The sequence below is a fragment of the Hyperolius riggenbachi genome, chromosome 2 (assembly GCF_040937935.1).
Source record: "Hyperolius riggenbachi isolate aHypRig1 chromosome 2, aHypRig1.pri, whole genome shotgun sequence".
Lineage (NCBI taxonomy): Eukaryota > Metazoa > Chordata > Amphibia > Anura > Hyperoliidae > Hyperolius > Hyperolius riggenbachi.
In genome coordinates, this window is record NC_090647.1 from 438,942,837 (window position 1) to 438,969,526 (window position 26,690).

Sequence of the window (26,690 nt, forward strand, 5' to 3'; positions counted from 1 at the left end):
TACTTATACATCCAGATACTATTAATAAAGCTTGTTTCACCCCTTAATTCTATATTGATGCATAGAAAGCTACGATGAAAAATAAGAGTTTTACGGAGCAATATCTTTTTACTACTTTTGTCACTGTAATGACCAATTCTGTATTTTGTACTCTGTAGAGCACTGAGGAAGATATCGGCAGTATGTACAATAAATACTAAATAATAATAATTACTGCTGTCTCATGAGCACAAGTATGAAGTATTTTAAGGTGCAAAACCACCAATTATACCAGGAAACAGCTTTTCAGAAGGGGGAAAAGTGACTCCCCCTTTTTGCCCCCACCTGAGCACAACACTCCATACACCAAACTATGATATTACGCCATTAATTAACTCTCCCCAGACAGTCCTGAATAACAGTTAATCTAGGATTACAATAATGCTTTGTTCTGTAAGAAGGGGTAGCCAGCTGACTGCACAGATCTCATTAGATCAGAAGGAACTACAGCACACATTCCACAAGGTTTCTCCAAGTGAAGTGGCAGCTGGCCAAGGTCACTGAGTGCTGCTATGCTGTTATCTTCACCAAGTAATGACATTCTATTTTTATCGTAAGAATGTTGCATCTCCTTCTGTTTAGGTGTTCTATGAATACTTACTTTGTACTTCAATTCCCTTTGATTTAGCCATCAGAGAGAGAATATCGCGGGTGGAGTGCAGGGCGCTGAATGTATGACGCTTTGATGCATTCGCCACTATAGGTGGAAGATGAGTTGTAGAGGTCACACTTTGCTGCAAGTGACTTATGTACTGCTCAAGCTCATCTTCTGATTCATCTAAAGATAAAAAGACAAAAATGACATTGTGATATCTCGCATACTGACTCCTACCTCTCATGCAGAGGCTGATTTCTAATAATAAAATAGAAGAGAAAAGGGTCTGCATTAAAAAATTGAGAAGATTTAAATCCGGATGATACCATTTATTGGCTAACTAAAAATAAATTAGAATAAGCAAGCTTTCGGCCTTGCAGCCTTCGTCGGGCTTACATCCTGTTAGTTTGCAGGCTGGTGGTACAGACAGCTAAATATATGCAACATCAAAAGAGATTTTTTTTTTCCCCAAGCATAAATACATATCATTGAGATGCCTTAATAATGGGGTGAGAGGTTGTTAGCTGAAATAAGGATCCTTGTTTACTCCCTGCTCACAGACCTGGGAGTTGGACTGACACAGAGGTATCGTAATTTCTGAGTTCACAAGTTCAGCTATATAGGCTGAACTTCAGCTATATAGGCTGAGAAAGAGTTTTTAAATATCATCAGCCTCATCAGGCTAACACAGTACAATACCCTACTGCTATTACTATGCTTGGCTAACACGGTACAATATCCTACTGCTACTATTAAGAAATCGGATGCACAAATCAATTTTTCTAGAGGAGGACATGAAATAATAAAAAAAAAAGTTGCTAAGTCAACAGCATTAAGTTTCCATTATGTGTTCATATAGCACTGACAGATTTTCTGCAAAGCTTCATCACAGTGCATCACACAATCCGTATAATCCATATCAGTAACAATGCTCTCAGCATGATATAAATACACAAAAATATATATTCCATGCAGATAAGGTTCTGGGATGGGGAGCTTTACAGTTGCATGGAAAGGGTGTCTTCTGACCTCCAGAACATGTAAAAAACACACTAAAATGTGCAAATGGGGTGGATTCACCAGGGAGAGACTGAAGAACCTAATTCAACATACAGAGACTGTTTTGTTTTTTCTAAGAAAAGTTTGTCATCAGGTGGCATAGGTGTTCAGCCCTCTTTTGGGTTATATCAGAACATAATGGCTCTCCTGAAAATACTTTTTGGGGGCTGGAGGGGCCCAGAGTGTTAGGATCCAACAGTGTGAGCAAGGTATGGGCGCTTATAATGAGTAGTATCATAGGCACCCATACTTTACTCATACTGCTGGAAGGCACTGTGTATTGACCTGAGGAAGCAGGAAAATACCTGTGAAACGCGTTGTCTGTGTTTGAATAAAAAAACGTTACCAGTTAAAACTGGTTTCTTGTTTTCCGGAGAGGTAAGACAAGACCTCCCTTTATTTTATTTCCTTTGTATTTAAAAGTTTATGCCTATAGCAACAACTATCCTCACATTCCGGGCGCCTCCATCACCCAATCAAACCTCCACCGGAGGTAACAGTTTTACCCCAAACAGAGTTCAGGAGAGCGACCATCCAGCATCCGGCAGGAACTAGAAAGCCGAGCAGGGACTGTTTATTCCATGTAAGCATATACAGTTGATGAAGTGACAGTGATCTGCAACCCAGTCTTGTGAGTTTAACCCCCCCCCCCCCCCCCCCATTTATTACACTTAGGCTCATGGCCTCTCTGTTTTCCACCTAGGTGTTACATGAGTATGAGCCCACTACGGGATCACCAAAACCTTTCCACAATTTGCTGAAAAGACAGTAAGTAATTGGTTGTGTAACTCCAGTTATGTGCACCACTTACAGCAAGAATATATTTTCAATAAACTCTGGCTTGCCTAGAAGTTAAATTCTGGTGGCGAGTTCATATGGATGTAACAGTACAAACTTAACTAGGAAGGGTTGTAAACCCTTGCTATCTGACATGGGGTGTATACAATAAACTGTGTCAAGCAAAAATTATGCGCGTAAAGTGTTACTGCATGAAGGGTAGAGCGTAATACATTGCATATAATGCCTATAATACATTGCATGTAACAGATTGCATTTTGCTCTACTCATCGTGCGTATGGTAAACACTTACGTACATAATCCTGCTAAACACAGTTTATTGCACACCCCACATGGTGGGGCTTCTAAATTCCAGATACTGTACCTCCTCCTATTTATTGTATTTATAAAGCGCTAACATATTACGCAGCGCTGGACATTAGTTGAAGAGAACCCAAGGTGGGTTCTAAGAATCTTATTAGCACACAGAGGCTGGGTCTGCATATACTACCCAGCCTCTGTTGCTATACTGCTTCCCCCCAGCCCCCCTCTGCACACTGCTATGCCCCCATAAATAATACGCAGTGCTGGCGAAACGCAGCGTGTCGTGGCCGGCTGTTTACATCTGTACTTGTCAGTGTCGCCGCTCCCCCGCCTCCTCTATGTTGCCGCTCCCGCCCTGCGTCCCTTCCCTCCCCGCTGATTGGAGGGAAGGGACGAGGGCGGAGAACGGCGACACTGACAAGTACAGATGTAAACAGCCGGCTGCGACGTATGATTTATGGGGCATGGCAGAGCGCAGAGGGGAGCTGGGGGGGAGCAGTATTATATGCAGATCCAGCCTCTGTATGCTAATAAGATTCTTAGAACCCACCTCGGGTTCTCTTTAAGGTTACAGACAATATTTAGGGGTGACATACAGCAATAAGACAATACAGGAATACATGAAAAACAGATCATGCAGCACAGTATGAGTACAAGGTAATGCTTAGACCCTGTTAACACTTAATCATTTTTTTTCTTCTCCATAGCAGTGCGTTGTAAAAAAGATTTAAAAAAAGAGACACTGTAACATCAAAAATATCCCCGGGGGGTACTCACCTCGGGTGGGGGAAGCCTCGGGATCCTAATGAGGCTTCCCACGCCGTCCTCTGTCCCACGGTGGTCTCGCTGCAGCCCTCCGAACAGCCGCCGACAGACCCGACTGTCAATTCAATATTTACCTTTGCAGGCTCCAGCGGGGGCGCTGTGGCTGCTTTCGGCTCCGAAGTAGACGGAAATACCCGATCTCAGTCGGGTCCGCTGTACTGCGCAGGCGCCGGAGACTTGCGCCTGCGCAGTAGAGCAGACCCGATAGCGTTTGGGTATTTCCGCCTACTTCAGAGCCGACAGCCGTCAGAGCGCCTGCGCAGTAGAGTTGGGCCGAACGGTTCGCCTGCGAACGGTTCCATGCGAACTTCCGTGGTTCGCGTTCGCGTCCCGCAGGCAAACCTTTGCGGAAGTTCGGTTCGCCCCATAATGCACCATGGAGGGTCAAATTTGACCCTCTACATCACAGTCAGCAGGCCCATTGTAGCCAATTAGGCTACACTAGCCCCTGGAGCCACTCCCCCCCTACTAAAAGGCAGGCAGCGGCGACCATTACGGTCACTCGTGTGCCTGCATTAGTGAGAGTAGGGCGAGCTGCTGCACACTCTCTCTCATAGGGAAAGATTAGTTAGGCTTAGCTTGTCCCTGGCTGCATACCTGTTCTGTGAACCCACCACTGCATACCTGTTCTGTGAACCCACCACTGCATACCTGTTCAGTGAACCCGCCACTGCATACCTGTTCTGTGAACCCACCACTGCATACCTGTTCTGTGAACCCACCACTGCATACCTGTTCTGTGAACCCACCACTGCATACCTGTTCTGTGAACCCACCACTGCATACCTGTTCTGTGAACCCACCACTGCATACCTGTTCTGTGAACCCACCACTGCATACCTGTACTGTGAACCCACCACTGCATACCTGTACTGTGAACCCACCACTGCATACCTGTTCAGTGAACCCGCCACTGCATACCTGTACTGTTCAGTGAACCCGCCACTGTATACCTGTTCTGTTCAGTGAACCCGCCACTGCATACCTGTTCTGTTCAGTGAACCCGCCACTGCATACCTGTTCTGTTCAGTGAACCCGCCACTGCATACCTGTTCTGTTCAGTGAACCCGCCACTGCATACCTGTTCTGTTCAGTGAACCCGCCACTGTATACCTGTTCTGTTCAGTGAACCCGCCACTGCATACCTGTTCTGTTCAGTGAACCCGCCACTGCATACCTGTTCTGTTCAGTGAACCCGCCACTGCATACCTGTTCTGTTCAGTGAACCCGCCACTGCATACCTGTTCTGTTCAGTGAACTCGCCACTGTATACCTGTTCTGTTCAGTGAACCCGCCACTGCATACCTGTTCTGTTCAGTGAACAGTTTGGTGTGTCAGTGTGAAGCAGTACCTTAATTACACTACCTGATTGATGTATACACATGCAAGATGTTTTAAAGCACTTTAGGCCTGTCATTTAGCATTCAATATGATTTCTGCCCCTTAAAACGCTGCTTTGCGTCAAATCCAGATTTTTCCCGGGGACTTTTGGCGTGTATCCCACTCCGCCATGCCCCCCTCCAGGTGTTAGACCCCTTGAAACATCTTTTCCATCACTTTTGTGGCCAGCATAATTTTTTTTTTTTCAAAAGTTCGCATCCCCATTGAAGTCTATTGCGGTTCGCGAACTTTAACGCGAACCGAACCTTCCGCGGAAGTTCGCGAACCCGGTTCGCGAACCTAAAATCGGAGGTTCGGCCCAACTCTACTGCGCAGGAGCCGGAAAGGTAAATATTGACGTCACTGCTGTACGGAGGGCTGCAGCGAGACCCCTGAGGAACAGAGAACGGCGTGGGAAGCCTCATTAGGATCCTGAGCTGGTGTTTGGGTATTTCCGCCTACTTCAGAGCCGACAGCCGTCAGAGCGCCTGCGCAGTAGAGTTGGGCCGAACGGTTCGCCTTCGAACGGTTCCATGCGAACTTCCGTGGTTCGCGTTCGCGTCCCGCAGGCGAACCTTTGCGGAAGTTCGGTTCGCCCCATAATGCACCATGGAGGGTCAAATTTGACCCTCTACATCACAGTCAGCAGGCCCAGTGTAGCCAATTAGGCTACACTAGCCCCTGGAGCCACTCCCCCCCTACTAAAAGGCAGGCAGCGGCGACCATTACGGTCACTCGTGTGCCTGCATTAGTGAGAGTAGGGCGAGCTGCTGCACACTCTCTCTCATAGGGAAAGATTAGTTAGGCTTAGCTTGTCCCTGGCTGCATACCTGTTCTGTGAACCCACCACTGCATACCTGTTCTGTGAGCCCACCACTGCATACCTGTTCAGTGAACCCGCCACTGCATACCTGTTCTGTGAACCCACCACTGCATACCTGTTCTGTGAACCCACCACTGCATACCTGTTCTGTGAACCCACCACTGCATACCTGTTCTGTGAACCCACCACTGCATACCTGTTCTGTGAACCCACCACTGCATACCTGTTCTGTGAACCCACCACTGCATACCTGTTCTGTGAACCCACCACTGCATACCTGTACTGTGAACCCACCACTGCATACCTGTTCAGTGAACCTGCCACTGCATACCTGTACTGTTCAGTGAACCCGCCACTGTATACCTGTTCTGTTCAGTGAACCCGCCACTGCATACCTGTTCTGTTCAGTGAACCCGCCACTGCATACCTGTTCTGTTCAGTGAACCCGCCACTGCATACCTGTTCTGTTCAGTGAACCCGGCACTGCATACCTGTTCTGTTCAGTGAACTCGCCACTGTATACCTGTTCTGTTCAGTGAACCCGCCACTGCATACCTGTTCTGTTCAGTGAACAGTTTGGTGTGTCAGTGTGAAGCAGTACCTTAATTACACTACCTGATTGATGTATACACATGCAAGATGTTTTAAAGCACTTTAGGCCTGTCATTTAGCATTCAATATGATTTCTGCCCTTAAAATGCTGCTTTGCGTCAAATCCAGATTTTTCCCGGGGACTTTTGGCGTGTATCCCACTCCGCCATGCCCCCCTCCAGGTGTTAGACCCCTTGAAACATCTTTTCCATCACTTTTGTGGCCAGCAAAATTGTTTTTTTTTTCAAAAGTTCGCATCCCCATTGAAGTCTATTGCGGTTCGCGAACTTTAACGCGAACCGAACCTTCCGCGGAAGTCCTAAAATCGGAGGTTCGGCCCAACTCTACTGCGCAGGAGCCGGAAAGGTAAATATTGACGTCACTGCTGTACGGAGGGCTGCAGCGAGACCCCTGAGGAACAGAGAACGGCGTGGGAAGCCTCATTAGGATCCTGAGGCTTCCCCCACCCGAGGTGAGTACCCCCCAGGGGACGTTTTGACGTTACAGATTCTCTTTAAAACGTGTCAAGTGTGAAAGGTGCCACAGGAAAGCATGAGCATTACTTTGAAAATCAGTTGTCCTTTCAGTTATAACTGAAAGCAACTGATTAAGTGTAAACAGGGCCTCAGTCACTGGATGGGAGCATGGGGATTAGGCAAGTCGAGTTCACTCAAGAGTTCATTCACAATGACAATTGATCCTTTTGATACTGTATATACATACAGTATAAAACGCAACTTTTAAATTTAGTTTCATAAAAGATTTAGTCATAGTAAACATTAGTAACATAACGTCTTATTTTATGATCGTATGATTCTGCCATCCAGGCAGATCTAAATCGATCAAAATCCTAACCCTCGACTAGATTGCTTTAGCTCTCTTGAGACTTAACCCCCCCACCACTACCAATCCAACATGTTTCAACTCCTTAATTGGAGCCGTCGTCAGGGAAAAGTGCTAAGTGCTAGGGTGTCAAGTGCATCAGAGAAATTACATTGCAATCACATCATATATGAAAGACAAAAAAAGGAGAGCGATGTGCTCTCAAGCTCAGTCAGCAATCAATAAGTGACTCATTTCCATAGGGTGGGCGTACAGTAATGGAGGTGCCTGAACAGGTAGGAGACATAAGGAGGAGGACCCTGCCCGAAGGCTTACAATCTAGACGAGATGTAGAGACACGAAAGGTAGGGGACCAGAGTTCAGCTGTGGGTTTAGATGGGGTGGTGGTGGTTGTAAGCCAGAGTGAAAAGGTGAGTTTTGAGGGCCTTCTTGAAGATGTAGAGGTTGGGGGAAACCCTAATGTGGGGAGGTAGGGAATTTCATAGTGTTGGAGCAGCTCGTGAGAAGTCCTGGAGGCGTGCATGGGATTGGGTGATGTGGGGGGCAGTCAGGTGAAGTTCATTAGAGGAGCAGAGTGAGTGGCTAGGTGTGTACCTCTGGGTAAGATTGGAAATGTAGGTTGGGCAGGTTTTGTGGACAGGTTTGTAGGCCAGACACAGTATCGAATCTGATTCTGGACTGGATAGGAAGCCAGTGGAGAGATTCACAGAGGGGAGCCGTCGTGGTGGAGCGATGGGAGGAGTGGATAATTCTGGCTACCGCATTCATGACAGACTGCAGCGGGGCAATTTGGGTCATTGGGAGACCAGTCAGAAGGGCGTTGCAGTAGTCAAGGCAGGAAATTATGAGGGCATGGTTGAGGAGTTTGGTGGTGGCAGAAGTCAGGAAAGGGCGGATCTTGCAGATGTTACAGAGGTGAAAGTTTCAGGCCTTTGTGAGGTATTGAGTGTGTGTGTGTGTGTGTGTGGGGGGGGGGGGGGGGTGAAGGAGAGTGCGGAGTCCAGGGTGACACCCAGACAGCGTGCTTGAGAGGTAGGGCGAATGGTAGTGTGGTTAACAGTGACATTCACATCTTGGAGCATCAGGGATGGCCGGGGTGAGAAGATCACAAATTCCGTTTTGTCCAGATTTAGTTTCAGGAACCTAGCGGACATCCAGGAGGAGATGGCCGATAGGCAGGAAGAGACCTTGTCCATGGTAGTAGTGGATAGGTCAGGGGTGTGAAGGTAGATCTGGGTGTCATCTGCATACAGATGATAGTTAAAACCCATGGAGGAGATAACCTTGCCTGAGCCTTGGGGTATTCCTACCGAGAGGTAGTTGGGGGTAGAAGAGGACTCATTGAAAGAGGTCATGACGGTGCAGTTGGAGAGGTAGGATGAGAACCAGGCCAGAACGAGGTCATAAATGCCCATGGACTGGAGGGACTGGAGGAGTAGGGAATGGTCCACTGTGTCAAAAGCTGCCGAAAGGTCAAGGAGGGGGAGAAAGGAGCATTTGCCTTATGCTTTAACTAAGGGGAGGTCATTGACCACATACCATTAAACTTATATTATACTATTAAATTAGCCACTCTAGGCAGCAGGGATGGGGATGAGTTCTCAACAAGTGTGTGTGTCATGTCTATAAACCTTCTCTGCATGCAATAAATATGATTTATGCAAAAAAGTGTAGTACGGTAGTAGCACTCAATATCTTGTCCATGCATGTAAACATTTAATTTTATGAAATTCCCCCCTCTTCATATAGCGACTCAGAGGCGCATACGGGCCCGGCTGGACGCACCATTTGGTAAGTCGCTATATGAAAAGGGGGGGCTCTCATAGAATTAAATGTTTACATGCATGGACAAGATATTGAGTGCTACTACTACACCTGTTTGCATGGATTGAAGATATTACACGTATCTGACTGTAGCGATCCACCTGGGATAGCGGGTGTCATCAGTCCAAACACCACCACTAGACGCTTGGTGTCACTTTACAGAATTTGTGCCCAACTGAGCACTGTTTTATGTTTATTAATAAATATGATTTGCATCAGCCTTGCCTGCAATTTAGCAAGCAAGCCCTGTAGCAGCCATGGGCAGCATAGTGATGATCAGGAATTTTTTGTGAATTCCCAAGCTGCCTTTTTTTGTTCAATAATTGTGCAGTTGCCATAATTTACCGATCATGGGTAAACTTTTGTTTATTAAACCAGTCTCTCCCATATTCCTCTGATACAGGTCATAAAATTATTTTTTTATTGATAAAGTGCCATCATCTTCCGTAGTGGTGGATATCCTACCATTGTCGTCACGGTCTGTCTGAAATTCCACCAGCTCATATTCATACTCATTTTCTGAACTGTACTGCCCTTCACTAATCTCATCAAAAAGTTTTTCATCACTGTCAGTGTCCAGGAAACTCAGGTGAGTGAAGAAGGAGGTAGTGAGGAAATCCGACAAATTGCCCAGCTTTACTCTGAAAGATAAATAAAGGAAGAGAATATTATAGAATATGCCTTTATGTGCTTAGTTCACAGTTCAGGGACATCATGTTGGACAAGGTAGAGAAAGTGTTTGGTCAAACGTTTAAGTCAATTATAGGAAACATATTAGTTTTAGATAGTAAGTTTCTTTTGGATTTTTACTGCTGTCTGTGAGAAGTTTCATCACTTCCTGTTCAGACAGGAAGTGGAAAAATGGCCACAATAGTGATAAAGACACCAAGAAACAAAAAAAAAAAAATTTGTGGAGTGGGAAAACTCCTTAACTGTTCTTTATTGTTGTCTCTCCTTTTTTGTCCTGGGACCACCAATTTTTATATTAAAGCCACAAATCTCCATGAACATCCCAGGGAAAGGAGGTGAGAAAAGTTTTCTCGGGGAGAGAAATGGCCTTAAAGACAACTGTCGGTCATAAAATCAAAACAATTCTTTATTTTTATCTGGTAACCAAGTAATAAGGATGCTAACTAGGCAATCCAAAAGTTAAAAATCTCTCTTATTGTTCTTCTCCATAAAACATCATTCCCCAGTTTTCCTGGCTCTAATTTGGTACATCTGCCGCACAAAGGAAGTTGCAGGGCATGCTGGGTTTTCTTTTTTTCTTCTTTACTTTCCCCTCAGATTTAACTAATGCAGTCTGATCAGCTGAAGTCCCTTTCCCTCCTGTTTTTCCCTCCCACACCCCTGTTCCTCTTTGATTGGCCAATATTTTTCAATGCACTTTCTACTCCAGACCTGGGTGGGAGGGACTGAAGACTGGGAGGGGGGCAGGCAGTGATACACAGACAGAGCAAGGGAGGAATTTATCTTAGGATTGGCTTCAAGATAGACAGAAAAAATGGAAAATCCTAAGAACGATTTTCTCTTTTTTAACTATAGTAAAATCACTAAATTCAAAATGTGGACAGTGCAATACATATGTTATGTAAGTAGAGCAAGTATTTATCTACTTATATATGTGGGGGTTTTTTTCTGAAGTAGTATGGCTGACGGCTCCACTTTAACCACCCTGGCGTTCTGATTAAATCGCCAGGGTGGCTGCGGGAGGGTTTTTTTTAAATAAAAAAAAAACTATTTCATGCAGCCAACTGAAAGTTGGCTGCATGAAAGCCCACTAGAGGGCGCTCCGGAGGCAATCTTCCGATCGCCTCCGGCGCCCAGAATAAACAAGGAAGGCCGCAATGAGCGGCCTTCCTTGTTTTGCTTATATCGTCGCCATAGCGACGAGCGGAGTGACGTCATCGACGTCAGCCGACGTCGTGACGTCAGCCGCCTCCGATCCAGCCCTTAGCGCTGGCCGGAACTTTTTGTTCCGGCTACGCTGGGCTCAGGCGGCTGGGGGGACCCTCTTTCGCCGCTGCTCGCGGCGAATCGCCGCAGAGCGGCGGCGATCAGGCAGCACACGCGGCTGGCAAAGTGCCGGCTGCGTGTGCTGCTTTTTATTTCATTAAAATCGGCCCAGCAGGGCCTGAGCGGCAGCCGCTGGCGGTGTTGGACGAGCTGAGCTCGTCCAGACCGCTCAGCTGGTTAAAATACCTGAGTTTTCCTATGGTCTTTGTCATTTTGAAAAGAAAGCAAATAAATGTGCACAGTAGTTGGCAGATTTGTGCTAATTTTTAGAAAATATTTTATTTTACAAAAAACAGCAAATTTTACGTTTTGGAAAACTTTGAAAGGGGTTTTCCAAAATGTAAAATAAAATATTTTCCAAAAATCAGCACAAAACTGCCAACTATTGAATACATTTTTCTGCTTTCTTTTCAATCCATATCAGCAAACCAGAAACCATCTTTTCTTGTTCAGACTGGACTAAACAAAGGCAAGGAAATACCTGAACAGTTGCTTTGGTCTAGTCACTCACTCAGAAGTGGTCATACGGTGCATGGTACTACAGCTTATTTCCGCTCCTCTATATTTTCAGATGGTGGGCAGATAAACAGTGTGACTAAGTGACGCCCAAAGTAGGAAAACAAATTGACATTACAGCAGAAAACTATGTGCACTTTACTTCTGACGAGGTAGACTTGAAGATTGCAAGAAATAGGCGAAGATGAATTGTTACAATTCAATCCGCTAACAGAGAAATGACTCCTAGATTAAACGGCTTAGGAGCACTAGGGTGAAATTCTTCCCCCCCCCCCCCCCCCATCCTTGAAAAAAATAACTAGAATACATTTAAATACTGTAAGGGAACCCAAAGGGAATGTAATGTGGGCAGTTTAACTTACCCGGAGGCTTCTTCCATCCCCCTGCAGTCCTCCTGGTCACTCACTGTCTTTCCGCTGTGCTCCAATGAGCAGCTGTGCTCTTCTGAAAGCTGCATGCCATAGCTTGGAGCACGATCGCTGAGGCCTATACCTGGAGCCGCGCATATACAGTAGCCTGTGACTGGCCCATTTCAGAGGAACACAGCAGCTGAATGGGACAGCAGAACAACAGCAAGGGACCAGGAAGACTACAGGAGGCTGGAAGAAGCCCCAGGTAAATTAAACTGCCCAACTTACATTGACTTTAGGTTCCCTTAAAACCACAGTCAAAAATATTTACATTATAGCATTAAATTATAATCATTAAATTGTTACCCTTCAACGTTAGCTATGCTGCCCATATAAAAGCAAAGCACCTCAAGGTCCCCCACAGTAATCTTACATGCTGAGCCAGGGTCAGCTCTGTATTTCATATCAGCGCAATGCATACTGCACAGCACATGTCCAGAATCATCGCTTGTGTGGTATGCACTGCGGTTGTAGCTGCAATGCAAGATACAAAAGGTTCATCTCTCAGCTGCAAAGGGAAGAGGAAGGGTTGTGAAGGGTTGTAAAGCTGCTGGTTCTCCTTCCCAGCAGCTCCTTGACTACCCTCAAGTGATGATGTGTTAGGATAAGGAGGCTCACAGGCTTACTGTTCTATTAGGCCAGTAAGACAGCTGTGTAACCCAGTCAGCACAGGTAATAAAAAGTTATCATGAAAAGACTGTTTATGTTTTAAGGCACAAAACTGTGCACTGCAAATTATGTTATATTTCACATAATATGCATATAACCAATAAGCCTGAACAAAACACACTCAGAACAAGTATTTGTTCAGCATGCAGTGCAAAACAGCTGTGGAACCTGCACTGTTCTGTCCACTCTACTCCATTTGAATAGGTTGTTTTACTCACCATGTATTTGAACAAGGATAGAAATAATTGTTGGTTTTTTTTCTATTGCAGATGTGCGCTACCTCCTTTATCTTCATTATGGTGCAAGCTATTGACTGAACATGTGGTAGCATCACTCCAGACTTACACAACTGGCTGACGTGTGCGTTTACTCTTCTTTTTGATTGAATGAAGTGTAGGGACAGACAGGACAAAACAAAACATTTATATTGCGCTTTTCTCCTGGCAGACTCAAAGCGCCAGAGCTGCAACCACTAGAGCACGCTCAGACAGTAGCAGTGTTAGGGAGTCTTGCCCAAGGACTCCTTGCTGAATAGGGACTGGCTTACTGAGCAGGAAGAGACAAGATCTGAACCCACCTGACAGTTTTCATTAGTTACTTGTGGAGCGCATTTATTGAATAAGAAGTGCAGTTTGTGCAAAAAAGTTCCTGTTTTAATAAAATGGCCTGCACATGACTGGAAGTTTGAAGAGAGCACTGCTTGACTGACAGATATGACCAACTGTCATGCTAATAAAAGCGCTCACTGAATGTAGACTACATACCTTGCTCCTCCAGAATATCCATCATCAAGTTTTCTTATGGTTGAAAGAATATAAGGGTCTATGTCAGAGCCATCCTCATCTGAAGTACAAAAAGGTTAAAGTTACTTGACTGAATAACAAGGTCACATTAAAACTAACAGGTCTGAACAAATTGTACACAGAAAACCATACGAGCTTTCCCTCACAAAGCAAATCTTAGGAAAAGAAGATCACCAAACATTTCTGATGTTAACTTTAGCAATTGAGGTTTGTACACAGTACAGTCTAACGCCAGTTTGGATGAGCAATTTTTAGCAGAGTGCAAAGAAAGATGGACTTACTGAGCATGAAGTGAGTGATGGGAAAAGTCAGAGTGGGTCTGCCAGTCATTCTCCAGCAAGAGGTAAGGTAGGCCAGCTCATTCCTGAGCATCTCCACAATCATTCTGCTGTCCAGAGCCAGGTAGAAGTGGTGCTGGTCTGTAAACTGCAACAGGAAAGGAAGGCTCATAATAACCACAATTTTAATGAATATGAAACTGAAAAAAATCTTAGCCACAAGATTTGAGGTGACTACTTCTCTAACAGAACGAGCTAGTTGTATGGCCTACAAGCAATGTAGAAATAATGCACATTAAATTAATGGAAAATGGGTGGAGTTAAATATACTTTCCCCATTGATTCCTTCCATCCCTACAATTCTGAGGTCACTTTATGTTCCTGCGCATTCGCTCTTCGTATTGGCACACGTAGCTGGGAGGAAGTGGCTCAAATAGGCTGGCTACCCAATCTACAATATCACCATGGTTACAATGCCCAACATCATCGTAACAAAAGGATTTGAGGATATGGTTGGCATGGTGAAGTAGTGGAGAACACTTTCACCTTGCAGCGCTAGTCTAAGCCGGGATAATCTCTGAATGGAGTTTGTATGCTCTCCCCAAGTTTGAGTGGGTTTCTGCTGGGTATTCTAGTTTCCCCACACATCCCAAAAATACACAGACAGCTTAATTGGTCCCGCCAAAAAATTTGGCCTTATGCTAGGTACACACACCATACAATTTTCTGGCAGATTTACCTGCCAGGTCAACTATTTCCAACATGTCCGTATTTCAATCGATTTTCTGACCATTTTTAACCGTTTTTTCGATCATTTTTCTCAATTGATTTTTGTTCAGTTCTATGAGAATTGATAAAAAAGATCAAAAAAACTATTTAAAAAACGATCGGAAAATCAAAAAATTTATCGAAATTCAGATTGGACATGTTGGAAATAATCCGTCTGGCAGGTAAATCTGCAAGAAAATTGTATGGTGTGTATCTAGCATTAGACTACAATGTGAAAATAAGACAATGACAACTATGTAAATTACTGTGGAAGATAACTTTTTACTGAAGGTAACCTGGAGATGGATTTTCTTATACTGCACTCAGGCTTAAACATATAATATGAATAGCAGGTTTATAACCGTGTTTTGCTTATGCTGTACCAACCTGGGGGGTGAAGGCAAAGATCTGATTCCTAATTGTATACAATTTAGATGTTCCCAGGACACCAATGTGTCTGTAAGGACGACCGCTCAGTTTCATGGCTTTGTTGATACCTGTGAATGTGAATGACATGCTGTTATTACCATCTGCAGGAATTTTTTTTTTTGCCTCAGGCGGCAAATAGTCTAGGGCCGGCCCTGCATCTGGGACACGATCAGCCCAGGCTGTAATTTCTCTCCTAAACTTCCATTTTCAAATAATCCCGATCTCGGCTCTGTCTTTGACACACTTTTAACATGCTCTAACCAGTCAATTCTCCACACGCTCGTCTCCAATTCCCCTCCTTCTCTTAAACAAATAAACATCACCAGGGTGAAGGGGAGTTCACCTCAGTAACAAATGAAGGTGGGTAGATAGCAGTAAATCAAATAGGAAGCTATGAGGTGTCAGTGTAAACCTGCTCTGCGGGGTTAAGAAGTGGTATTAGCCACTTATTCAGGGACAGTTCTGCACTGTCCTTAATCTAAAGGAAACACTCAGAACAATTTCCCTTCTCTTAAAGAGAATCTGTATTGTTAAAATCGCACAAAAGTAAACATACCAGTGCGTTAGGGGACATCTCCTATTACCCTCTGTCACAATTTCGCCGCTCCTCGCCGCATTAAAAGTGGTTAAAAACAGTTTTAAAAAGTTTGTTTATAAACAAACAAAATGGCCACCAAAACAGGAAGTAGGTTGATGTACTGTATGTCCACACATAGAAAATACAACCATACACAAGCAGGCTGTATACAGCCTTCCTTTTGAATCTCAAGAGATCATTTGTGTGTTTCTTTCTCCCTGCAGTTCTCATGCACTGAAGTTTCAGGCTGCTCTTTTTTCTCCTGCAAACAGCTTTGCCCTTGTCTGTAATTCTTCAGTATGTGAAAGCCCAGCCAGCTCAGAGGACGATTTATCCAGCTTGTAAAAGATAAGAGAGAAGAGAGAAGCTGCTCTAATCTAAATAATACACAGGCAGTGTGCATAGAGGGGCCTGGAAGGGGGAATTCATAGCAGAACCACAACACTGAAGAGCTTGGCAGCCTTCCAAACACAGGCTGACAAGTCTGACAAGGGAAAGATACATTGATTTATTACAGAGACTGTGATAGCAGAAAGTGCTGCAGTAAGCCAGAACACATTAGAATAGCTTTTGGAACTTGTAGGATGATAAAAAACAGGATGCAATTTTTGTTACGGAGTCTCTTTAAGTAAGCATTGGGGAGCTTCTTACAAATGTGCAGAAGACTTCCCCCTGCTGATAAGGACAGTTTAAGAAGGAAAAACTGTCAGTAATGCTTTGATAAATCTGGCCCATATATTCTTCAGTGGAAAGCTCCTTGCTTCTTCTGGCCACATCTGAAGAGGTGATAATATCTTCTGTTTACATTCCTCTGTTGCTACAATTAGTATCCAGCCAGCAGCGTGCTGAAACTGAACTACACTGAGCTAAGAAGCAGAGAGAGGTGAGAAATGATCGCTACTAGATTTTAGATGTTAATATATAAATACAGCAGCAATGCAGTAAAATGCAATGGCAGCTTTCAGAGCAGATAAACTGTACTTTGTGAACTTGTAATTTGTAAACAGACAAGAATACGTGTGCACAAACGCAAATATGGTAACTGTACGGGTAATAAAAAAGTAGAAAAACACTTGTTTTTCAATTATATGAGTTTTAGGTTTAGTACATGCCTGTGTGCTAGACCTAAAGGAGATGCTTTCTGATAGATGAACAACTGGCTTGGTTATAACAACAGTATCTGTATTGGTTGCTTCCCTGCCACCAATATTGTCTCTTTTTGTCTCACAGTAGCATCGCTTTAGTAATGACCAATATGATCCTACATCATAAACATTTATGTGAGCCTGTGCTGCTTCTTCCTGAGACCATGCTCTCTCTAAGGCCTATATGCTGGGAGAATGCAGTCTCATGCTGCTAGAATGTACATTATCACGCTCTTCTGGATCGGTTAGAGACAACTGGAACAGGGCCACAAATTTTTCAGTGGTTCTTTGGAACTTACCCAGTTTAGCATAGAGATGACTTAGGATCTTTGCAGGCTGCACTCGGAACGGTCGGACATCACTGAAACTCTGCACATCAAGGTCATGTTTCTTTAGCATGTCCCTAATTTCATTAGTTTCAGCGAGAACGGAAACTACAAAGTAAAGAAAGGAGAAAAATTGAAATGAATTTTAACAAGCAAACCATGTGGTGGAAACGTAAGCTAGACCATAGGGTATTTCATAAAAATGCAATTTTTCTCTTTTACTATGGCAAATACCTTGCACTACAACATCAGGCTTAAAAACTGTAGAAAACCTTCTATTTAGGGGATCAATTTCTCCTGGAGCCAAAAATCCCTGCAAAACAAGCAACACAAGGACCTTAGAGGAGCCAAAACATTTTTCAACACCTCAAATATGTTTTAAATGGAAATACCTCAGCAAGCAGGGATCCTAGAATATACAGAGACTGTCCCCATAAATGTGGCAACTTCCCCAATGCAATTCGATCAACCGTGTGGGGGTTGTGATACTCTTCATCTATCTAAAAAGGCAACCAATAATCAAAAGTGTTCATTAAATTCAGTATAGCAAAGGAACAAAAAAATCAACATGCCAACTACATAGAATGGAAATGTTAGTGCAGTCTGAGGTTTGCTGTGTTTTGTCCAATTATCTACAAAGTTTCAAACAGTAAAAATTAGTCCCTGATCAATAATGCAATTTTGCTTTCTTGAGAACGAAACAGGTCAGACGAATGCCACTTTTTGCATACAGGTGCAGAATACAGCCTTGTTTGCAGGGCCGGATTTCTGGGAAGGCCAGAAAGGCCACGGCCTAGGGTGATAAAATTAGATAAGATAAGAAGGGCGGCATGAGTTGGAGAGAGAAGAGGTCATATGTCAAAGTAAATCATCTCTTCTGGTCCCGCAGCGCCCTGCTCTGTACGAATAGCTGAATTCCAGAGTTCCCCAATCCCTGCATCTCTCTCTCTCACTTTCTGTGTTAAAATAATCAGGATCAATCATAACTTTCACTGATAATCCATTCCTCTGTATGAAGGACATACAGATCGATGTGAGAAATACCAGAGATTTACATTACAAAGCAGATAGAACTAAGTTCCACTGAGTTTTATTGCAGGCATTCACAACCAGTAAGCTCTGCTAGTTTCTTTTACAGCTTTGACACTGGCCACAGCAGTTGTTAATTTATCTAATCCTAATTTATGACTCTTTTTCTTAGCTAGCAGTGGTCTCTTTCTTCTCTTCCTTAGTTAACTCTTTCCTGACTCATTTTCTGTCCTCCAGCTCCTACCATCTATGAGAACTGCAGGAATAAAAATGCTGTTTTCTTCCCTTTCATTGCTAAACTGTCATTTTAAAGGACACCTGAGCAGTGGTGCTCATCCAATATTCGGGTATCCGAACTACCCAGATAATATGAACTTTTTCCACAGTTCGGATATTTTTTAAAATCAATCCGAATAGCACTATCTGAGCAAACTCGGACTTCCCATATGAGAGAGAGAGAGAGAGAGAGAGAGAGAGAGAGAGAGAGAGAGAGAGAGAGAGAGAGAGAGAGAGAGAGAGAGAGAGAGAGAGAGAGAGAGAGAGAGAGAGAGAGAGAGAGAGAGAGAGAGAGAGAGAGAGAGAGAGAGAGAGAGAGAGAGAGAGAGGAGAGAGAGAGAGAGAGAGAGAAAGAGAGAGAGAGAGAGAGAGAGAGAGAGAGAGAGAGAGGAGAGAGAGAGAGAGAGAGAGAGATTTTTTTGAGGGGGGGGATTTTAAAGGGAAAGTTCAGGGACTATGAAAAAATAAAATAAAAATCCTCATCACTTACCTGGGGCTTCCTCCAGCCTGTGGCAGGCAGGAGGTGCCCCTCGGCGCCGCTCTGCAGGCTCCCGGTGGTCTCCGGGCCGACCCGACCTGGCCAAGCCAGCGACCAGGTCGGGCTTCTTCCTGCACTCCATTGTGCTTCACGCCGGCGCGCTGACGTCATCGGACGTCCTCCGGGCTGTACTGCGCAGGCTCAGAACTACTGAACCTGCGCAGTACAGCCCGGAGGACGTCAGATGACGTCAGCGCGCCGCTGTGAAATGCAAATTGGAGCGCAGAGCCCGACCTGGCCGCCGGCCTGGCCAGGTCGGCCACTGGAGACCACCGGGAGCCTGCGGAGCAGTGCCGGAGGGGCACCTCCTGCCTGACACGGGCTGGAGGAGCCCCAGGTAAGTGGTGAGGATTTTTTTTTATAGTCCCTGAACCTTCCCTTTAAGTCCCACATCATTAAATGGACTCCGAGCAGTGCAGAAACTATGGAAAGATGCATATTATTTTAAAGCTCTCTTTCTCTCTTACCAATGATATATAAACCGCCCCCTACGCCTTTTCTTTTTTGCTATTTTCGCGATTGAAATTGCCACTGCCACGATTTTGATCGCGAAAATAGAGAAACTAAAAGGCAGAGGGCCGCGGTTTTTGTGTCGTCAGAAAGAGGAGGAAAGAGAGCTTTAAAATGATATCCATCTTTCCATAGTTACATTGTATTACACAGGGCGACTTTTTCCTAAAGTCAGCAGCTCTATTCTGCTGAAAATATCAAAACCCTTAAAGGCGTAGGGCGGCGGGAATATATATCACTGGAAAGAGGAGAATGAGAGGCTTTAAAATGATATGCATCTTTCCATGTTTCTGCACTGCTCAGAGTCTCTTTTAAAAAACATGATGCTACATGCCTCATTTAACCCTAAAAAACGTTTATTAGGCAATTTAAAAACCCACTTCCGGTTTTCTACCCGGATATCCGAATCCGGGGGATATCTGGGGATACTGATTTCAGATATCCCGTTTCGGGTTCCAAAATTTCAAACTCGGTATCTGATTCGGATCGGATATCTAGGGTATCTGGATCCGAATTCAATCCGGATTTTGAAAAGGGGTATCAGAGCAGCACTGCACCTGAACTGTTACTACCTCTATACTAGTGTGTATGGTTTGGTATTCTTCTACTTTCCTGTAGCAGTAGAGCATTGTACCATCTTAGACCATCAGCGAAAGTAGAGAGTTTTGAATCAGGGTGATACCATTTATTGGCTTAAAAGAAAAGAGTTAAGTTTCTGCTAATAAGCCTTATTCAGACTTTGTTCCCGTATACTGTCAATATGTTAGAAGCACACCACCATATGTACTTTCAACATTCAAAAGAGATGCATAGATTTTTCAGCAATATAAATAAATGTCATTCAGATGCTTTAAACTGGAGCTGAACTCTTGCACAGGACAGAAAAAAAAACAGAAAATGTACCATGTATGTATTTCGAGAGCCTGTCTAATTCCCCCTCCTCTGTATCAGAAGTTGTAATTTGATCTCTACACTGTATCACCTGACTGCCACAACATCTAAGCTCATTTGAAAGCACAATATGTTAAAATATGTCTGCTTCCATAAAAGCAGGAAGTAGACACACTGCAGATTTATTGCAGGATTGTATCAGCTGTAACAAAGAAATGTTTTTATTTAAAGGTTATGTTGTTGCGTATCTTTTGAGCAGAGAGGAAGTTCTGAGTTTCAGGTCCACTATAATTAAAAAAGAACATCCAAAGTTGGTCTTGACAGGATGTTTGCTACTTACCTGTTCTCTGCTTTGGATGGGCTTCTCTCTCCATTGCACTGCCCTGCCACCTGTTTGTGGCTCCGACTGCAGCCAGTCTCACAAAGGACAAAGAAGCAGCGCATGCTCTGGCCACTTCCGCTCCCTGTAATTTCTCGCTCCTGCCCAGCAACCGAGGCCGGTACAGTGTCATGCATTCTTGACAAGTACCGGTCATACATCAGCGTCATTTCTCAAGTATGCATGCCCAGAACACTATCAGCTGCTGTGCACATTTGGGCAGGAGCGCAAATTACAGGAATTCGTTTGTGATTGGGGGTCAGAGAAGCACAACTGAAATGAGCCCATTCAAACCAATGATCGCTAGTCAGAGTGTTGGCCAAAATATATTTTTTCCGTGGGGAGGGTGGGGGGGGGGTCGTGGCTGGGTGACAGCAGGCCTAAGGCACTGGAAAGTACAAATCCGGCCCTGCTTGTTTACACTTGTCTTTAGTGTGCTGACTAGAAATATGAACACTACACTAAGCAAAGGTACTTACTGACCACAAAACCAAAATGCAAGCCCATGTACTGGTTCTACACTTCCATGCTCAAATTAACTCCCCAGCAACATGACATCCAACATAACAGCCTATTAAGATTGCTATTAAGATTCATGGGATTCGGCCAGGATATAGAAGCAGCAGAAAGGCTTGGAGATAACCTTTCTGACAGGTCTGATCTGATGTAGGATTATTTTTCTGATCGAATTGTATAGAAGTGATTATAGTACAATATTTTCACCAGATGTGTTCATTCGATTAGATTTGCGGGATCGTAAGTAATCAGAAGGTAATTATCGATTGTTCACATAAAAGAGGCCGATTATGGCACTTTCTCTCTTTAGATGCAATCCTAAAATCTAACATTCTGATCGAAAATCTATTCCAATAGATGATAAAATCATTTCACATCATTTTGTCCACATGCTGAATAGTTTTCTGTACAATATGGTCGTAAAATCGAATCCATTGATCGCATTTGAGGAAAATATTGTACCGTTAATGAGCTCCTTTAGAGAGCTAATTGGATGGAGATAAAGCAGCAAAGCAACTGTACGAAAACAAAAAGGGCTCTCTAACTACATTTCTTTCTAGGAGCAAAATCAACAATGCAATAAAAAAAGTAATGACAAATACTTACAGGTACTCTTCATCCTTTAAAATGTGACTGGCTTTGAAAGTGGCAAAAAAAAACCATGGGTCCCCTATAAAGTGGCAATAATGTTTGGTTGCTATATTATAGCTATGGCTAATCGGCACTATGGTTCTGTTATAACACACTGACCCTGAAAAATGGCAATCTTTTCAGCTGACTGCTATTGTTATAAATTCGGAAAACATACAAATGGGGAATAGGCTGTAAGGTGCTTTATAGATAGCTCCTTACTGTATGCTATGCCAAGCTAGAGCTCAAACAATTGGCACTCTGGCCTCAGAAATAGCAGGTTACTGTGAAACGGCTGTCAGACCATGCTCCCACTGCCACCAACCCACTTCAGAATCCTGTAATTAACTGATAAAGTATTTCTAAATGCATTTTATGCACAGCATGCACTTTGCAGCAATGAGCGTTTGAAACAATATGACAATGTACTGCTTGTGATCATTGAGATGAATTGGAATAAATAGGTGAACAGGGCCAGAAATGTCTGTCTTCTTTTGAATGTCAACCCTTTCTTGGATAGTGTACATTTTGGTTGGACAGTGTGCTGGTTAAGGGCTCTTCCTTTGACGTGGGAGATCAGGGTTTGAATCCTGTCTAGGGTCAATACCTATTCAGTAAGAAGTCCTTGGGCAAGACTTCCTAACACTGCAGGGTGGCCTCTTAAGTGCGTCCCAGTGGCTGCAGCTCTTGAGTCCGACAGGAGAAAAGCGCTATACAAATGTTAGGATTATTATCACATGGTCTAGAGTACAAAACAGGTCATTTCGGTGCTTAGGGCCAAAGCTGGATGCCAGTATAGCATTAATGCTGTAGTGTGCGCCCCACGTAATTCTGAGTTCAAGTGATCGCCAGACCCCAAATTACTTCTCCCTCCAAGTTGCATTGACTCGGATAGGGAATAGTAATTAACACCGCTGAGAATTAGAGTGGCAGCAGGGTGACGTAATAAGGCCACACTATGCCCAGCTCACCAGCGACGTCATTATATGTATGCCTAGAGTACGTCAAACAACTATAGGTGGATAGTGATTTAACTTCAGAAGTGTCACAACACAGACTCTGACTTACTAAGTGCCTGCTAAACCTCTTCACATACTGTAGGTTTACATTATATAGTGATGGCACCACCTGGTGGACATGCAGCTTATGCCTGCTCCAATGAAAAGAATTTCTGCATGTCCTTTGACTTTCAGCCATACACCTGTCATCACTCAGTTAATTGTATGAAGAATTGTGCAACTTCTCATTGTTCTACTCCTACAGTAAGGTTATTACCTTGTCATGTGGGACTGCATACAATTCGGGCAAAAGGTGAATTCCATTCTTCCCCCGGATTATTATGCCTTCCAGAGCCTCTCTATATTCTTGTACCTGTGATAACAGAAGAATCAAGCATACTCTTATACAAAAATACAGTCACGTTAGTACATTTGGTTTATTTATTTCTTGACAAAGCTTTGTAGAACTTAAAAGTACAATAATTAAATTATTCATAAAATAGTTAAACGCAAATGTTTCTACCTAGAAGGTCTCCAGTCTAACTAGTCCTATCCATAGACAGAGAATGAAGAATAAATACCCAATATCAATCCTTTTTTATTTATAGCCAACCAACAGAATGACGTTTCCTTTTTTTTAATGTCTTTTAAAATAATTTACAGGTTAATTGATCAAACCTCCTTCAGAAATGATTTTTTCGCCATGCCTGATCAAACATCAGATATTTATTGACAACATACTTTTATTGAAAGAATTTTAATTATTATTATACTGACAAGTTAAGTGCAAGGTGCCTAAAATTAACATAAAATTTGTATTAGCTCAAAACCATTTGTATCATATTAACCATTTGTAACTACTACATAATATAGTGAAATATGTTATGATTTTTCTGAATTGTTTAATTACAGGTAAAACGTAAAAATTTGAATATTGTGCGAAGGTCCATTTATTTCAGTGAGGGCCCGTTTCCACTATAGCGTTGCGGAATCGCCGGCGAATCACCGCAGGCAAATCGCATGCGGGTGCGATTCCGCATGCGTTTTTTGCCGCGATTTCGCATAGGTAAGGCTGTATGCGAATTTAACCATGTCACTGCCTTTGTAAATTAACATTAATACCTATGCGAAATCGCATGCGAAATCGCGGCAAAAAACGCATGGGGAAAACGCATGCGATTTCCCTATTAAATACATTGCGCGCGATTCGCCTGCATTCCACACGCAGGCGAATTCTGAGGGCCCTACCCTGCAGATTTTTTCTGCACAGAAAAACGTGCGGGGAAACGCACAAGTGGAAACAGTCCCATCCACTTGTACTGACTGTGCGAATCCGCATGCGGGCAACGCAGTGGAAACGGGCCCTAATTCAACTTAAAAGGTGAAACTAATATATGAAATAGGAACCCTTTTCAGGTGTTTTGGATGAATTAGCTGATTAGAGTCCGACACTCTGAGCCTAGAATATTGAACATTTTTACAATATTCTAATAGTCTGAAATTTTAAATTTGGAATTTTCATAAGCTGTAAGCCAGAATCCTACAAATTATAAAAAATAATGGCTTGAAATATCTTGCCTTGTCACTCTTGATCTAATGTTATGGATAGTATGGCAAATGTATCTGACAATGTCATTACTGGCATTACTGGACAATGCTACATTTTTATTTTCTGATAAAATTTGAAAATAATAATCAAAGTTTAAGAAATATCTCGCTTTGCATGTAATCTATTTCTGTAATGATCTGGAGATGATTTCCACAGTCAGCGCACACCAAGTGCGCTGAAGCAGATGGAAATCCCCACAATCACAGAAGCAAAGTAACCAGTATATATTTGTAGAGGGGAATTCGAACCAGCAGGTGGAGCTGTGGAGTACAGAGGAACAAGTCCTTTGTACATCCACAGATGCCAGATTGAAATTGCACGATAAAGCAACACCGGGTAATATAAACCAGTAGCAACTCAAAAGACAGCAAGAACAGAGACAGATTATATGAACGTCTACCAATCTAGTCGCCAACCAGCGACTGCAGACTTACCACAACAGAACAGAGCAGAGAGAGAAAGCTAATCGCAAGAGAGGCGATTGCTATCAGCAACACAAGACTGAGCAAAGACAGAGCATGAATTGAGTAAAGGAAGACACAGCAAATAACTACAATCTGAACGCCAAGGAAAATAAAAAATGAACTAACTAAACGCGGTCACCGCACGTTATGCGCAACAGTGACAAAACGTACCAACCCTGACTAACAAATGAACACGGAAAACAAAGACAAACAGATAGCGGGAACGCTTGCTAATCGGTTGCCTAACACCAGACAACAGCAAGCGTTCGTTCCAGACAAAACGGACTGAAAGAGTAACCAGTAGCAACCTCTGCCAAGGTTATACTCCAAGATACAGACAAGGGGGGAACACTTGCTAATCGGTTGCCTAATAGCAGACAACAGCAGGCGTTAGTTTTTAGAGAAAACAGACTGAAGGAGTAACCAGTAGCAACCGCTGCCAAGGTTATACTCCAAGACACAGACAAGAGTAGGCAGTACAAATAATACACACAAAACTGACTGCACTAGGAGTGCAAAATGCACTCCCCAAGAATTAACTACGCTAGAATATTTTTAGCAACCAGATACCAAGAGGCTGAGGCTCTAAGAGGCTGAGAGCCTCAGCTCTCACAAGAGGCTGAAGCTCTCACTAAAGAGAAACTTATGACGAGCAAGGAATTCTGGGAGGAAGTGACATTTATACTGAAAACCTTCAAAGGAAGCAGACAAGCAGATTGCAAGATAAGTAGATGCAAATCAGTCAGCCTTGCAAACTGACAAAAAGGCCTCTTTTCCCTGGACTGAACTATGCAACCTGCATAAGAAACCAACTGTCCAGGGAATCAAGGCCAGCAGAACAGATTCTGACAATTTAATGTATTAGTTCCCATTTTAAAGTAAACCTGAGATGAAAGGAGGCAAAAGTTTTATACTTACCTGGGGCTTTCTCTTGCCCCCTCCACACAGATCGTTCCCTCTGCACCATCCAAAGCCACATGGATCCTCTTGTAGCAGCCCCATTCTCCTGGGCCAGTTGGGTAGCCTGGCCACGTGCGCCCGCCCCATCACCGGGAGCGTTATGCTCAAATGTGTACAAATGTGAGGCATGGTGGATTAAAAAGCTTAATGTGATGGGCAAGGGGGGTTTAGATCGAGAATATGACTTACCGTAGGTTTCTGCATTTGATTTGGACCAGTAGTTTACATCTGTACTGCTGTGCTTTTAGATGCCTGATCTAGGTGGTATAGCTGTTATATTTATTTGTATGTAACTAGCATTTGTCATGCCTGTCTATTCGCATGAGCACTTTGGGGATATCACTCTAGTTAATTTTTCTTATTTCTGTCATAGGTTCATCCTAGGACTGTGATTGGATGAACCACAGATGTATGGTGAGCACTTACTGTAGTTATAGCCGGAACTGCAGTTTATGACAAGGTGTCATTTTTTTCTATGGCAGCTGTGTGGGCGCTATATGTCTGCACACACTGTATTTAGCTGCACAGCTTGGCATTGCATTTGTCTGTCTGCGGCTCTCGGCTTGTTATTATTTACAGGTTGTCGGGGTAATGGAGGGAGGAGTTGCGCAATGACGCTCCGTGTGTTTACGCGGAGCGCTGCATGTGCCGGCCAACACTGCTCTATGTGCTATTCTATTGGTGGGCGGCCTGCGCCCTCTGTGATTGGTGCTCATTGCACTTCCCCTCCCTCCGCCTGATGTCATGGCCACCAGTTCCGCTCGGCGGTCGTTTGTCATGCACTGTGCCGCTGTGGGTTATCCGTTACATGTATCCCAGGAGGTATGTCTTTTCTTATATACTTACCTGTTTCCCATCTGGTCCGCTTGTGCG

At 43.7% G+C, this 26,690-nt stretch overlaps 1 protein-coding gene across 3 annotated transcripts in view; it reads right to left on the minus strand.

Moving 5' to 3' along the window:
* The window catches only part of PHKA2 (phosphorylase kinase regulatory subunit alpha 2), a 175,585-nt gene that overhangs the window by 45,665 nt on the left and 103,230 nt on the right, over window positions 1–26,690 (minus strand). For all 3 annotated transcript variants that reach the window (XM_068269976.1, XM_068269978.1, XM_068269977.1), the window contains exons 12-20: window positions 23,062–23,157; window positions 17,410–17,517; window positions 17,252–17,330; window positions 16,991–17,125; window positions 14,928–15,037; window positions 13,776–13,920; window positions 13,456–13,534; window positions 9,546–9,721; window positions 641–817 (exon numbers count right to left, since the gene is read on the minus strand). In XM_068269976.1, the coding sequence (XP_068126077.1) occupies window positions 641–817; window positions 9,546–9,721; window positions 13,456–13,534; window positions 13,776–13,920; window positions 14,928–15,037; window positions 16,991–17,125; window positions 17,252–17,330; window positions 17,410–17,517; window positions 23,062–23,157 (1,105 nt within the window). The remainder of the gene's footprint in view (window positions 1–640; window positions 818–9,545; window positions 9,722–13,455; window positions 13,535–13,775; window positions 13,921–14,927; window positions 15,038–16,990; window positions 17,126–17,251; window positions 17,331–17,409; window positions 17,518–23,061; window positions 23,158–26,690) is intronic.